This window comes from Oncorhynchus mykiss, chromosome 27 (genome assembly GCF_013265735.2).
Source record: "Oncorhynchus mykiss isolate Arlee chromosome 27, USDA_OmykA_1.1, whole genome shotgun sequence".
NCBI classification, from domain to species: Eukaryota; Metazoa; Chordata; class Actinopteri; order Salmoniformes; family Salmonidae; genus Oncorhynchus; species Oncorhynchus mykiss.
This window is the reverse complement of record NC_048591.1, coordinates 36,411,853-36,426,584: the sequence shown is the minus strand read 5'-3', so window position 1 is coordinate 36,426,584 and position 14,732 is coordinate 36,411,853. Positions and strand designations below refer to the sequence as shown.

Below are 14,732 nucleotides of genomic sequence, written 5' to 3'. Positions count from 1 at the left end.
TAACGATGTGATTTTAATGGACAAAAGAAATGTGCTTTTATTTTAAAAAACAATGACATTTCTAAGTGACCCCAAACTTTTGAACGGTAGTGCATGTATTGAAAAAATGGTCCCTTAAATTAAATTCAATTCAGTAGGACATCTGCTAGAGGCGTCACTACAGAGCCTGGTTCGATTCCAGGCTGTATCACAACCGGCTGTGATTGGGAGTCCTATGGGGCGGCGCACAAGTGGCCCAGCGTCGTCCGTGTTAGGGTTTGTCTGGGGTAGGCCGTCATTGTAAATAATAATTTGTTCTTAACTGACTTCCTTGGTTAAATAAAGGTTAAATAAATACATTTTAAAAATCCGTTAGCTCCAAACAATAGGCCTGAAACGTCCACCCTCTGTCTGTCCGGCTGTGCGGAGACAGTCCATATCATTCACCATTAACAACAAGCCCCAGAAGGCAGCCTCCAAGACTGGCTTCCAACAGAGAGGCTTGAATAGGATTTTCAGCTCCGCCTATAAATCCCCAGGACACGCTTCATGCAAGTCTCCAGGGAACACCAGCTCCCACGTTCCCGGGGCTTGTCCCACCGTCCGGAGCAGTGTAGTCTTCCCGCAGTTGGGCCGGGAGTGTGAAGTACCAGCAGCTGGGAGGGAAGGCACAGAGGATGTCCCCAACGGACTAACAACAGCAAGTCCCCAAAGATTCCCACCAGCACACGCAAGGTGAGCACTACTTCTTTACACCAGACAAGCAACATATGATCATAGGCCTACGAGATGATTTGTAGCAACAATGGACAAAGTGTTTGACCCGCCCCATATCAGACCATGAGTATAACTACATCGCTACTGTGTGTTTAGGAACTTGTGGTGCTGGTTGGAAAGCGGTCTCATCTGAACCGTTTAAAAAAAATTGGTTCTGATTATCACTCAGCTGGTTCTTCAACACTGGGCTGTGTTGCGGGGGCATGTCTGTCTGGAGGGCTTTATGTCACGGTGAATGTGGGGGCTGTCTCACAGCATTTCCCAAACTCGGATCGTCTCTAACCAATCAGAGTATCTTCAAACCGCTTCAAATGAGTGGATTCGGCTATTTCAGCCACACCCGTTACTCACAGGTGTATAAAATCGAGCACACAGCCATGCAATCTCCATAGACAAACATTGACAGTAGAATGACCTTACTGAAGAGCTCAGTGACTTTCAACGTGGCACCGTCATAGGATGCCACCTTTCCAACCAGTCATTTCGTCAAATGTCTGCCCTGCTAGAGCTGCCCCGGTCAACTGTAAATGCTGTTATTGTGAAGTGGAAACATCTAGGAGCAATAACGGCTCAGCCATGAAGTGGTAAGCCACACAAGCTCACAGAACGGGACTGCTGAGTGCTGAAGCGTGTAAAAATCCTCTGTCCTCAGTTGCAACACACTAATGAGTTCCAAACTGTTTCTGGAAGCAATGTCAGCACAATAACTGGTTGTGGGAACTTCATGAAATGGGTTTCCATGGCCAAGCAGCTGCACACAAGCCTAAGTTAACCTTGTGCAACGCTAAGCGTTGGCTGGAATGGTGTAAAGCTTGCCGCCATTGGACTCTGGAGCAGTTGAAAAGCATTTGCTGGAGTGATGAATCACATTTTACTGGCTTTGGCGGATGCAAAAGTTTGACACCAATCAGGCCCCTGAGGACTGGGGTTGCCCATCCCTGAGCTATATTGTCACAAGTAGGGTATTTCATTTATTTATGTTAGCAATTTGGATCACATGTATATCTTATGTAGTTAGATTGTAAGGATGTATGGATAAACATGCATTTAAGTTTAAATAGTCATCCAACCAAAACTAACATGCATTGATAATAACCATGATAGTGGCGATAGTGGCGACATCAACCATCTATGTGCAACAGAAGATTGTCTCCCCAATGCTTTGGTTATGACTTCAAGTTGCAATTGGGGAGGAGCAACTTCAGAAATGTATACTGAAAAAATATAGAAATGCAACATGCAACAATTTCAAAAATGTTACTGAGTTACAGTTCATATCAGGAAATCAGTCAATTTATTTAAATTCATTTGGCCCTAATCTATGGATTTCACATGACTGGGCAGGGGTGCAGCCACCGGTGTGCCTGGGACGGCATAGGCTCACCCACTGGGAAGCCAGGTCCAGCCAATCAGAATTAGTTTTTCCCCACAAAAGGGCTTTATTACAGAAATACATACTTCTCAGCACTCCCACACCCCTTCCGATGATACCGCAGGTGAAAAAGCCAAATGTGGAGGTCCTGGGCTGGCGTGGTTACACGTGGTCTGCTGTTGTGAGGCCGGTTCAACATACTGCCAAAATCTCTAAAACGATGTTGGAAGCGGCTATGGGAGAGAAAATAACATTACATTCTCTGGTAACAGCCCTGGAGGCAATTCCTGTAGTCAGCATGCCAATTGCACACTCCCTCAAAACGTGTGACTTCTGTGGGACTGTGTTGTGTGACAAAACTGCACATTTTAAACTTCCCTTTTATTGCCCTCAGCACAAGAGGCACCTGTTTAATGATCATGCTGTTTAATTAGCTATTTAATAAGCTTCTTGATATGTCACACCTGTCGGGTGGATGGATAATTTTGGCAAATAGGAAATTCTCACTAACAATGGTGTAAACAAATTTGTGCACAACGTTTGAGAGAAATAAGCTTTTTGTGTGTGTATGAAAAACTTGGATCTTTTACTTCAGCTTTGAAACATGGGACCAACACTTTACATGTTGCGTTTATATTTATGTTCAGTATTGTTGTAAGTCCGACTTTTTTATAGCCATAATGCAACACATTTGAAAAGCGGTGGACAACGTTGTTCGGCGTCTTCACAAAAAGTGATCCGCTCGAATTCGCCCATTGACTTCTCTTGCCACGTTCAAGTATTATTCGGAACTAGGAAACTCAGAAATGTCCGACTTGTTAACCTGTTGTAGTTTACCGTGACGCGTTTAACGAATTAACAAATCAGACATTTTCCAGTTTCCTAATTCCGACTAGCACTTGAACGCGGCATCAACCCCCAAATCCCGGCCTGGTCTGTTTGATCTGCTTCGCCAGCGCTCCCGGTAGTCTCGCGATGTTGCGCGTCTGGGTTTAGAAACTATGCTCTTTTAAGGTGGAAAGCGAAAGTAAAGTCCGACATTTTGAAAAGGTGGGAGGTAAGAGAGCTGGTAGGTTAGTAGTGTTGTGAGTAGGGTATTATAACTTTCTAAATGTACTTGCCTGTATAGTTTTGGGATCATTATCAATAGGCATTGAAAGCAAACAAAGGCATCGTTTACATTCTGTACAAGAAGTCGAAATGCCAGTGTCACAACTTGCTTGGTATGTAACGTTAGCTAATGCAACACATTCGTTAGCACTAGGCCTTAGGGCAGCCAACCTAATTTTTTTCAACTCCCTGCTACTTCATTATTCTGGTGCCGTCGGTCAAATTAATCTCTCCCCCTTCACAGGAGATTCGGGATTTGAGCCTGTCGGGGGAACCGAAATGGCCTCGGATTCAGAAGTGGAGGGGTGAGTGGACCGGTACCACTGTTTGTTAGGCCTCCGGAAAGAGTGTTTGAACGATTAGCGTCAGTGTGTTACGATGTTGTTGGAGAAAAACCAAATTAGACATTTGAGCTATATTCCCTTCTCTGTCATCTCAAAATATGTTTTTTAAATAGCTAGGCAGCCGGCGACAAACTACCTGGTCAGAGAAACATGTAAAGACTTTTTGTTAGCAGACTTATCATAACTGATGTTGTTTTGAATAGAACCTTTCCACGTCACAAATATATTTTGGGACACCAACCACAACTAGTAATACACGTTTTGAAAAAGTGACTAGTTTTTATTTCCTGGGATGATGTCAGGATCCTACAGGTGAGCCAGAACCAGGAGAGACCTCCCTCTAGCTATGGCTCCATGAAGAGTGATGAGGAGGAAGAGGACATCACAGAGGCTCAGTGCTCATCTGGCAAATCGGAACTACCCACCTTCACTACACACACACGGTACACACACACACACACACACACACACACACACACACACAGCTTGCATGTCAAACCTGTCTGACCACTTAAAGTGCCTTCAGAAAGTACTCACACCCCTTGACTTTTTCCACATAATGTGGTGTTACAGCCTGAATTGAAAGAAGTGTATATCTATTTTTTTACAACCAGATCTCTATTTTTGTTTTTTCCTTTTAAAATTGATTAAATTGAGCTTTTGTTTCACTGATCTACACACGATACCCCATAATGTCAAAGTGTAATTATGTTTTTAGAAATGTTTACAAATTAATTAAATGGAAAGCAGAAATGTCTTGAGTCAATAACTATTCAATCCCTTTTGATATGGCGAGCCTAAATAAGTTCAGGAGTAAAACTGTGCTTAGCTCACATAATAAGTAGAATGGTGTTTAACATGATTCTTGAATGACTACCTCACCTCCACAAATACAATTATCTGTAAGGTCCCTCAGTTGATCAGTGAATTTCAAACACAGATTCAACCACAATGCATAGGGACGTTTTCCAATGCCTCGCAAAGAAGGGTAGATGGGTAAAAAAAAGCAGTCATTGAATATCCCTTTGAGCATGGTGACGTTATTAATTACACTTTGGATGGGGTATCAATACACCCAGTCTCTACAAAGAGACAGGCGTCCTTCCTAACTAAATTGCCAGAGAGGTAGGAAACCGCTCAGGGATTTCACCATGAGGCCAATGATGACTCTAAAACAGTTAGAGTTTAATGACGGATAGAAAACTGAGGATGGAATAACAACATTGTAGTTCCTCCACAATACTAACCTACATGAGAGTGAAAATAAGGCAGCCTGTACAGAATAAAAATATTCCTAAACATGCATCCTGTTTGCAATAAGGCTCTAAAGTAAAACCTCAAAAAATGTGGTAAAGAAATTAACTTAATTTCCTGAATACAAAGCATTATGTTTGGGACAAAATCGATTGCTTGAAAATCTATGGCAAGACTTAAATGGCTGTCTAGCAATGATCAACAACCAACTTGACAGCTTAAAGAATTCTAAAAAGAATTTGTGCAAATATTGTAAAATCCAGGTGTGCAAAGCTCTTAGAGACTGACCCAGAAAGACTCACAGCTGTAATCACTTCCAAAAGTGATCCTAATGTCTATTGACTCGGGGTGTGAATACTGATGTAAATCAGGTATTTCATTTGAAATAAATGTGCATTTTTTTTGTTTACTTTGTCATTATGTGGTGTCGTGTGTAGATGGCTGAGAAATCAATTTAATAAGTCAAGGGGAAAAATACTTTCAGAAGGCACTGTATGCTATCACACAGTGTGACCACATAACACTATCAGATTGTTTCCTGGTTGGCTTGGCTCTCCCCAGTGTTGCCCTAATCTATAACGTTGCTTTTAAAGGTTTGACGTGCAACTTCCATCCATTCTCCTGTCCTGCCGTTGAGGTTGTGCTGATGCACTCTTGTTCCTCCAGGGTCCAGCTGAACCGCAACGTGTCTCCAGAGACGGTCTTCACTGAGATCACACAGCAGCAGTCTGTCAGCAAGCATCACCAAGAGGGAACCTTCGTCACAGAGACGCCACAAACACAAATATGTGCGGAGGAGGAAGAAAGGGATGAGCACAGCCCCATCCAGGTAGACTACCCTGAGCCCCTGCCCCCCGTCAAGCCTGAGGATGAATCACAGGAAGAGGGTGATGAAGAGCAACAGCCAGGCAAGCTGCACCCTGAATTTGACCTGCCCTACATATTCAAGGTGTGTGAGCATGTTTTCACCAATGTGAATGTCTGTCTGATCTGTGATTCTCTTGCTATGAGAGTATGCATGTTAACTCTCTCCTCCTCCCCTTCCTCTCTGTAGTCCATGCAGAGTTCTCTGACATCCCTGGGTGGTCCCGAGTTACACCTGTTTAAGCGCTATCTATGTGGGCGCCACCCCTCCTTCACCATGACTGAGCTGGAGGAGAGCGATACGCTGGACATAGTGGATAAGATGCTGGAGCGCTTCGGTAAAGACTACCACAAATTTACATTCACACCCGGGTAGTGCACTGCTTACTACATTCACACCTGGGTAGTGCACTGCTTACTACATTCACACCCTGGTAGTGCGCTGCTTACTACATTCGCACCCTGGTAGTGCGCTGCTTACTACATTCGCACCCTGGTAGTGCGCTGCTTACTACATTCACACCCTGGTAGTGCGCTGCTTACTACATTCGCACCCTGGTAGTGCGCTGCTTACTACATTCACACCCTGGTAGTGCACTGCTTACTACATTCACACCCGGGTAGTGCGCTGCTTACTACATTCACACCCGGGTAGTGCACTGCTTACTACATTCACACCCGGGTAGTGCACTGCTTCCTACATTCACACCCTGGTAGTGCGCTGCTTACTACATTCACACCCTGGTAGTGCGCTGCTTACTACATTCACACCCTGGTAGTGCGCTGCTTACTACATTCACACCCGGGTAGTGCGCTGCTTACTACATTCACACCCGGGTAGTGCGCTGCTTACTACATTCACACCCGGGTAGTGCGCTGCTTACTACATTCACACCCGGGTAGTGCGCTGCTTACTACATTCACACCCGGGTAGTGCGCTGCTTACTACATTCACACCCGGGTAGTGCGCTGCTTACTACATTCACACCCGGGTAGTGCGCTGCTTACTACATTCACACCCTGGTAGTGCGCTGCTTACTACATTCACACCCTGGTAGTGCGCTGCTTACTACATTCACACCCGGGTAGTGCGCTGCTTACTACATTCACACCCGGGTAGTGCACTGCTTACTACATTCACACCCTGGTAGTGCACTGCTTACTACATTCACACCCGGGTAGTGCACTGCTTACTACATTCGCACCCTGGTAGTGCGCTGCTTACTACATTCGCACCCTGGTAGTGCGCTGCTTACTACATTCACACCCTGGTAGTGCGCTGCTTACTACATTCACACCCGGGTAGTGCGCTGCTTACTACATTCACACCCGGGTTGTGCACTGCTTACTACATTCACACCCTGGTAGTGCACTGCTTACTACATTCACACCCTGGTAGTGCACTGCTTACTACATTCACACCCTGGTAGTGCACTGCTTACTACATTCACACCCTGGTAGTGCACTGCTTACTACATTCACACCCTGGTAGTGCACTGCTTACTACATTCACACCCTGGTAGTGCACTGCTTACTACATTCACACCCTGGTAGTGCACTGCTTACTACATTCACACCCTGGTAGTGCACTGCTTACTACATTCACACCCGGGTAGTGCACTGCTTACTACAAAAGAAGCAACTACAGCAGGAATAGGTTGTCATTTGAGGTGTTGCCATGGTAATATATTATGTGTAATGTATTTATAATGTGCTTTTGGTTTCTGATGATGATGCTGATGATGATTGTTATTGTTATGTGTCAGGTAAACTGCAAGGCCTGCGGGTGGCGATCCGCATGCTGGAGAGCATGAAGAAACCTGAGCTGGCCCAGGAACTGGAGAAGAAGTGCAAGAGAGGTAACAACCAGAACTGGTTTTCACTGACCACACCAGATCTGGGTTCAATAACATGTGTATTTGTTATTTCAAATCAAGCTTTTTTGTTGTTATTATATAGCACATTTCAGACGTGAATGCAATGCAGTGCGCTTCACAAGTAAAGAACATATTAAAAACTATGAAAATAAAAACAGAAATATTTACTATACAACAAACATAAGAGGATAGAAATAACAAAATAATAACAAGAACGGAATGACTAAAAAGCATTGCTCAGGAAAAGCAAAGCTAAAAATGTGTTTTAAGATCTATTTTAAAAATGTCAACATTTTCATCCCCCCTAATGTTCTCTGGCAGGCTATTCCAGAGGCTGGGGGCATAGTAACTAAAGGCTGCCTCTCCATGCCTCTTGGTCCTAGGCTCTGGGATAGTTAAAAGGCTGCCTCTCCATGCCTCTTGATCCTAGGCTCTGGGATAGTTCAAAGGCTGCCTCTCCATGCCTCTTGGTCTTGGGGGGGGGGCTCACAGGGCTAAGGGACTGGAGGTTGTGGGGGGGGTTATAGCTGGGCCAATTGTGCGCCGCCCTATGGGACTCCCGGTTGTGATACAGCCAGAAATGGAACCGGGGACTGCAGTGGCACCTCTAGCACTGAGTTGCAGTGCCTTAGACCGCTGCTCCTCTCTGGAACCGCTGCTCCTCTCTGGAACCGCTGCTCCTCTCTGGAACCGCTGCTCCTCTCTGGAACCGCTGCTCCTCTCTGGAACCGCTGCTCCTCTCTGGAACCGCTGCTCCTCTCTGGAACCGCTGCTCCTCTCTGGAACCGCTGCTCCTCTCTGGAACCGCTGCTCCTCTCTGGAACCGCTGCTCCACTCTGGAACCGCTGCTCCTCTCTGGAACCGCTGCTCCTCTCTGGAACCGCTGCTCCTCTCTGGAACCGCTGCTCCTCTCTGGAACCGCTGCTCCACTCTGGAACCGCTGCTCCACTCTGGAACCGCTGCTCCTCTCTGGAACCGCTGCTCCTCTCTGGAACCGCTGCTCCACTCTGGAACCGCTGCTCCACTCTGGAACCGCTGCTCCACTCTGGAACCGCTGCTCCTCTCTGGAACCGCTGCTCCTCTCTGGAACCGCTGCTCCTCTCTGGAACCGCTGCTCCTCTCTGGAACCGCTGCTCCACTCTGGAACCGCTGCTCCTCTCTGGAACCGCTGCTCCTCTCTGGAACCGCTGCTCCTCTCTGGAACCGCTGCTCCACTCTGGAACCGCTGCTCCACTCTGGAACCCATGTCATATGTATTTTCTGAGTTATGTTCACCAAGGGTGACAAACTCTCCACCCGTTAAATAGGTCCTAAACCCATTTAGATCGAAGAGGCCAACCCACCTCTCCAGTCTGTCCAGAAGGACATCGGGGTCAAGTGTCGAATGCGGCACTTAAATCCAAGAGAACCAAGACAGAGAGCTGTTTGGCATCTGTGTTGGCTGTAGGATCATTTTACCACTGTAACTAAGGTGGTCTCTGTGCTGTGTTGGGCACGAAAACCAGATTAGAATTTTTCAAAAATACAGTTGGCACTTTATTTTTGCTGTTTGAAAACCAATTTTTGCCAAACAATGGAAGGTTGTAGATTGGCCAAAAAATTGCTAAGAGTTGAAGAATCTAGATGACTTTTATTCAGAATGGGTTTCCCCTTTTAGTGCGGTGTGGAAAATGCCTGGCGGTGTGGAAAATGCCTGTGAACAGGGAGAGATTAACAAAAGCTTACACTTCTTCAGATATGCAATTAAACACGGTATTTGAAGGTGGTGGGGATAAGTTTGAGAAGACCGGTAGGAGGTTGAATTGTGATATCGCTTTCCTGAGCATATCTGTGTCAACCAGGGAAAATAACTCCATAGTGCCTTTGTGTTGTAGGCTATTGCACATATCAAACTTCTCATGAGGTCTTGCTTGACTGGTACCCAGCCTAATGTTTGCCATCTTATCTCTGAAATATACTGCAAACTCATCACCTTTTAGATGTGGAGGAAAGTTCACATAGGTTTGCGGGGGTAGGATGTATCAGGCCATCAACAGTAAAGAAGAGCACACTTATCTGTGCATTTGAGTATTTTCAAAAAATACACATTCTAAAACAATAACTTTTATTTTGTTATTTGTAAAAAAATAAAATAAAAAAAATACAAGTGAATCAAATTTTATTTGAAAGTATTTAAGACTTATTTCAAGTACTATTTTAAAATATTGAAAAGTCATTTTTAAAACAGTGTATTCTGAAAGTTTTCAGACCCCTTGACTTTTACCACATTTTATTAACTTACAGCCTTATTCTGAAATTGATTCAAATGTATTTTTTTCCCCTCAGTCTACACACAATACCCCATAATGACAAAGCAAAAACAGGTTTGTATACATTTCTGCAAATTTATTACAAATAAAAAAACGATCACATTTACATAAGTATTCAGAACCTTTATCCAGTACTTTGTTGAAGCACCTTTGGCAACAATGCTACAAGCTTGGTACAGCTGTGTTTGGGGAGCTTCTCCCATTCCTCTCTGCAGAACCTCAAGCTCTGTCTGGTTGGACGGGGAGCGCCACTGCACAGCTATTCTCAGGTCTCTCCAGAGATGTTTGATCAGGTTCAAGTCCGGCCTACTCAAGGACATTCAGAGACTTGTCCAGAAACCACTCCTGCATTGTCTTGGCTGTGTGCTTAGGGTCGTTATCCTGTTGGAAGGTGAACCTTCGCCCCCAGTCTGAGGTCCTGAGCTCTCTGGAGCAGGATTTCATCAAGGATCTCTCTGTAATTTGCTCTGTTCATCTTTCCCTCGATCCTGACTAGTCTCCCAGTCCCTGCCACTGAAAAACATCCCCACAGCATGATGTTGCCACCATCATGCTTCGCCGTAGGGATGGTGCCAGGTTTCCTCCAGATGTGAAGCTTGGCATTCAGGCCAAAGAGTTCAATCTTGGCTTCATCAGACCAGAGAATCTTGTTTCTCATGGTCCAAGAGTCCCTTAGGTGCCTTTTGGCAAACTCCAAGTGGGCTTTCATGTGCTTTTTACTGAGGAGTGGAGCTCAGTCAGAGTGACCATTGGGTTCTTGGTCACCTCCCTGACCAAGGCCCTTCTCCGGCGATTGCTCAGTTTGGCCGGGCGACCAGGTCTAGGAAGAGTCGTGGTGGTTCCAAACTTCTTCCATTTAAGAGTGATGGAGGCCACTGTGTTTTTGGGGACCTTCAATGCCGCAGACTTTCTTCGTACCCTTCCCCAGATCTGTGCCTCAACACAATCCTGTCTCAGAGCTCTACGGAGAATTCCTTGGACTTCATGGCTTTCACATACACTGTCAACTGTGGGACATTTAATAGACAGGTGTGTGCCTTTCCAAATCATGTCCAATCAATTGAATTTACCACAGGAGGACTCCAATGAAGTTGTTGTAGAAGCATCTCAAGGTTGATCAATGGAAACTGGATGCACCTGAGCTCAGTTTGGAGTCTCGTAGCAAAGGGTCTGAATGCTTATGTAAATAAGGTATTTCTGTTTTATACATTTGCAAAAAAATAAATCTAAATTCGCTTTGTCATTATAGGGTATTGTGGGTAGATTGAGCATTTTTTTAAAAATACATTTTAAAACAAGGCTGTAACATCACATGAGGAAAAAGTCAAATGGTCTGAATACTTTCCCGAATGCCCTGTACCTGAGACGGTATTTGAACCTGGGGAAGTATTTGTACTCACTCTTCTCACTCCTTCCAACCAATCTCTATTTATGTCCTCTCTCTCCCCCTCTTCCATCCCTCCCTCTGTCTCCCCCTCTTCCATCCCTCCCTCTTGTCTCCCCCTCTTCCATCCCTCCCTCTTGTCTCCCCCTCTTCCACCCCTCTCTCTCTGTCTCCCCCTCTTCCACCCCTCTCTCTCTGTCTCCCCCTCTTCCACCCCTCTCTCTCTGTCTCCCCCTCTTCCATCCCTCCCTCTTGTCTCCCCCTCTTCCACCCCTCTCTCTCTGTCTCCCCCTCTTCCACCCCTCTCTCTCTGTCTCCCCCTCTTCCACCCCTCTCTCTCTGTCTCCCCCTCTTCCACCCTTCTCTCTCTGTCTCCCCCTCTTCCACCCCTCTCTCTCTGTCTCCCCCTCTTCCACCCCTCTCTCTCTGTCTCCCCCTCTTCCACCCCTCTCTCTCTGTCTCCCCCTGTTTAGCTGTGATCCAGTATGAGTTGAAGTGTGGTCTGATCCGACGACACAACTGTATCTTTGAGGGTGTACCCCGGGCGGGCCAGCATCTATACCTGAAGTACGTCTACGTTGAACCCCAAATCTCCACCCAAGGTCACGGCGGGGTCAATCCCTTGCACGAGGTCCGGTCTGATCCCCCCAACCCTCCCCAGGTTGCCTCCCCAGACAGCATGATTGGTGGGAATAACATTTTCCGTCTCCGGTCCCTGAATGGGTCTCCAGTACGATGCGTTCTGACCACGGGGCTGCCCGGAATCGGGAACTCTGTGGCGGTCCAGAAGTTCATGCTGGATTGGGCAGAGGATCGGGCTAATTTGGACATTCAGTTTGTGTTCCCGTTTCCGTTCCGGGAGATGCAGTCGCTGAGGGAACGGAACATAGTTGAGAAGAAGGACATCAGTATGTTGGAGCTGCTGCAGACGTACCACAACGAGACGCGCTCCATGGACTTTCTGGAGCAGCCAGACTGCAAGGTGCTGTTTGTCATGGACGGGATCGACATCTACAAGAAACATCTCGATTTCAAGGTGCTCACAGTCTCACAGGGCTGAGATGATGTGTTTGGCTATGGAACCGTTCTGTACAGTACCTATAAAGATATGTCTCCTTCTCCCCCAGAACACTCCTGTTGTGACTGACATCAAGGCTGTTATTCCCCTGGACTCCCTGTTGGTAAATCTGATCCGAGGCTCTCTGCTGCCGCACGCCCTCTTGTGGCTGACTGGGAGACGTGCAGCTACCAATCAGATACCTCCTGAGTACATCCACCGTGTCACTGAGATACAGGGTTACAGGTGTGTGTGGTATTTAGAGGGTGGTATGTGCGTTGGGTGTTAGTGTGTTTGGAGTAACTATCCCCCTCGTAACATCCTATGAGTTGTTGCAACACAATGTAAAGCACTGTGGAGGTGAGTGAAACTTAACACGGATATAAAATGTAACAGTTGACTTTTATTGCTGTTCATTAGTTTGTCTGTTTGTTGTTTTGCAGTGACGAGCAGAAGGATGACTATCTGACCCTGCGTTACTCGGACAAGTCTCTGGCTGCTAAGATCATCAGACACACCAAGAAGTCCCCTACCATCTACACCCTGTGTCATATTCCCTTCTGCTGCTGGATGGTTGCCATGGTGTATGAGAGGGGTTTCCGTAACTACGATGACTACGGAGACGAGCCCCCCAAGATTACATCCTTCTTCATCCACTACATGATCATCCAGAACAACCGCAAGCTGGAGAAATACCACGGGCAAAACCCCAACTCACAGGTCTGATCCACCCTCCTAATAATAGTATAATATATACAGTGCCTTCGGAAAGTATTCGGACCCCTTGACTTTTCTCACATTTTGTTAGGTTACATTCTTATTCTAAAACGTATTAAATAAATAATTCTCAGTCATCTACACACAATACCCCATAAAGACAAAGCGAAAACAGGGTCAGAAATTTTAGCACATTTCTTAAAAATAAAAAAACGCCAGCTTTTTTTAAAACCTAAGTATTCAGCCCCTTCGCTAGAAGACTCGCTGCATCCTGTTTCCATTCAGCATCCTTTAAATGTTTCTACAAGTTGATTGGAGTTCACCTGTGGTAAATTCAATTGATTGGACAAGATTTGGACAGGCAAACACCTGTCCTATATAAGGTCCCAAAGTTGACCGTGCATATCAGAGCAAAAACCAAGCCACGAGGTGGAAGGAATTGAGCTCAGAGACAGGATTGTTGAAGCACCAATCTGGTGAAGGGTACTAAATTCTGCAGCATTGAAGGTCCCCAAGAACACAGTGGCCTCCATCATTCTTAAATACATTTGGAACAACCAAGACTCTTCCTAGAGCTGGCTGCCCGGCCAAACTGAGCAATCGGGGGAGAAGGGCCTTGGTCAGGAAGGTGACCAAGAACCCGATGGTCACTCTGACAGCGCTCTAGAGTTCCTCTGTGGAGATGGGAGAATCTTCCAGAAGGACAACAATCTCTGCAGCACTCTACCAATCAGGCCTTTATGGCCTTTATGGCAGAGTGGCCAGATGGAAGCCACTCCTCAGTAAAAGGCACATGTCAGCACACTTGGAGTTTGCCAAAAGGCACCTAAAGGACTCTCAGACCATGACAAACAAGATTCTCTGGTCTGATGAAACCAAGGTTGAACTATTTTTGCCTGAATGCCAAGCGTCACATCTGGTGGAAACCTGACATCATCCCTACGATGAAGCATGGTGGTGGCAGCATCAGGCTGTGGGGATGTTTTTCAGCAGCAGGGCCTGGAAGACTAGTCTGGGTTGAGGCAAAGATGAATGGAGCAAAGTACAGAGAGATCCTTGAAGGAAAACCTGCTCAGGACCTCAGACTGGGGCAAAGGTTCACCTTCCAACAGGACAATGACCCTAAGCACACAGGTATCTGAATGTCCTTGAGTGGCCCAGCCAGAGCCTGGACTTCAACCCGATCTAACATCTCTGGAGAGATCTGAAAGTAGCTGTGCAGCAACGCTCCCCATCCAACCTGACAGAGCTTGAGAGGATCTACAGAGAAGAATGGGAGAAGCTCCCCAAATACAGATGTGCCAAGCTTGTAGTGTCATACCCAAGAAGACTCTAATAACTGCCAGAAGTGCTTCAACAGTGTACTGAGTAAAGAATCTGAATACTTATGTAGATGTGACATAAAAAAAACTTATTTTTAATAAATTTGCAAACATTTCTAAAAACCTGTTTTTCTTTGTCTTTATGGGGTATGGTGTGTAGGTTGATGAGGGAAACAAATATTTGATCTATTGTAGAATAAGGCTGTAACGTAACAAAATGTGGAATAAGTCCAGGGGTCTGAATACTTTCCCACGGCCCTGTATGCCACTCATCTTACCTGCTAGTTGTGTACTAGGTCTTATGTACAGTGTAGACTTGGTCTGACATGTTTTCCCCCGATGCTAAACACCTCTAGAAAGTCTCAG

General features: G+C 45.9%; 1 protein-coding gene across 13 annotated transcripts in view; it reads left to right on the top strand.

Moving 5' to 3' along the window:
- Positions 1-547: 547 nt before the first annotated feature.
- nlrc3l (NLR family, CARD domain containing 3-like) overlaps positions 548-14,732 on the top strand; it is a 30,026-nt gene continuing 15,841 nt past the window's right edge. For 6 of the 13 annotated variants that reach the window (XR_005040029.1, XR_005040028.1, XR_005040027.1 and 3 more), the window contains exons 1-9: positions 3,204-3,351; positions 3,483-3,543; positions 3,885-4,025; positions 5,503-5,785; positions 5,891-6,038; positions 7,467-7,559; positions 11,744-12,306; positions 12,398-12,573; positions 12,771-13,047. Coding sequence is in view for 8 of the 13 variants with exons in the window: in XM_036965280.1 (XP_036821175.1) it covers positions 3,518-3,543; positions 3,885-4,025; positions 5,503-5,785; positions 5,891-6,038; positions 7,467-7,559; positions 11,744-12,306; positions 12,398-12,573; positions 12,771-13,047 (1,707 nt within the window). In the remaining 5 variants the exon portion in view is untranslated. The other 7 variants (XM_036965283.1, XM_036965284.1, XM_036965286.1 and 4 more) reach the window with 7 other exon arrangements.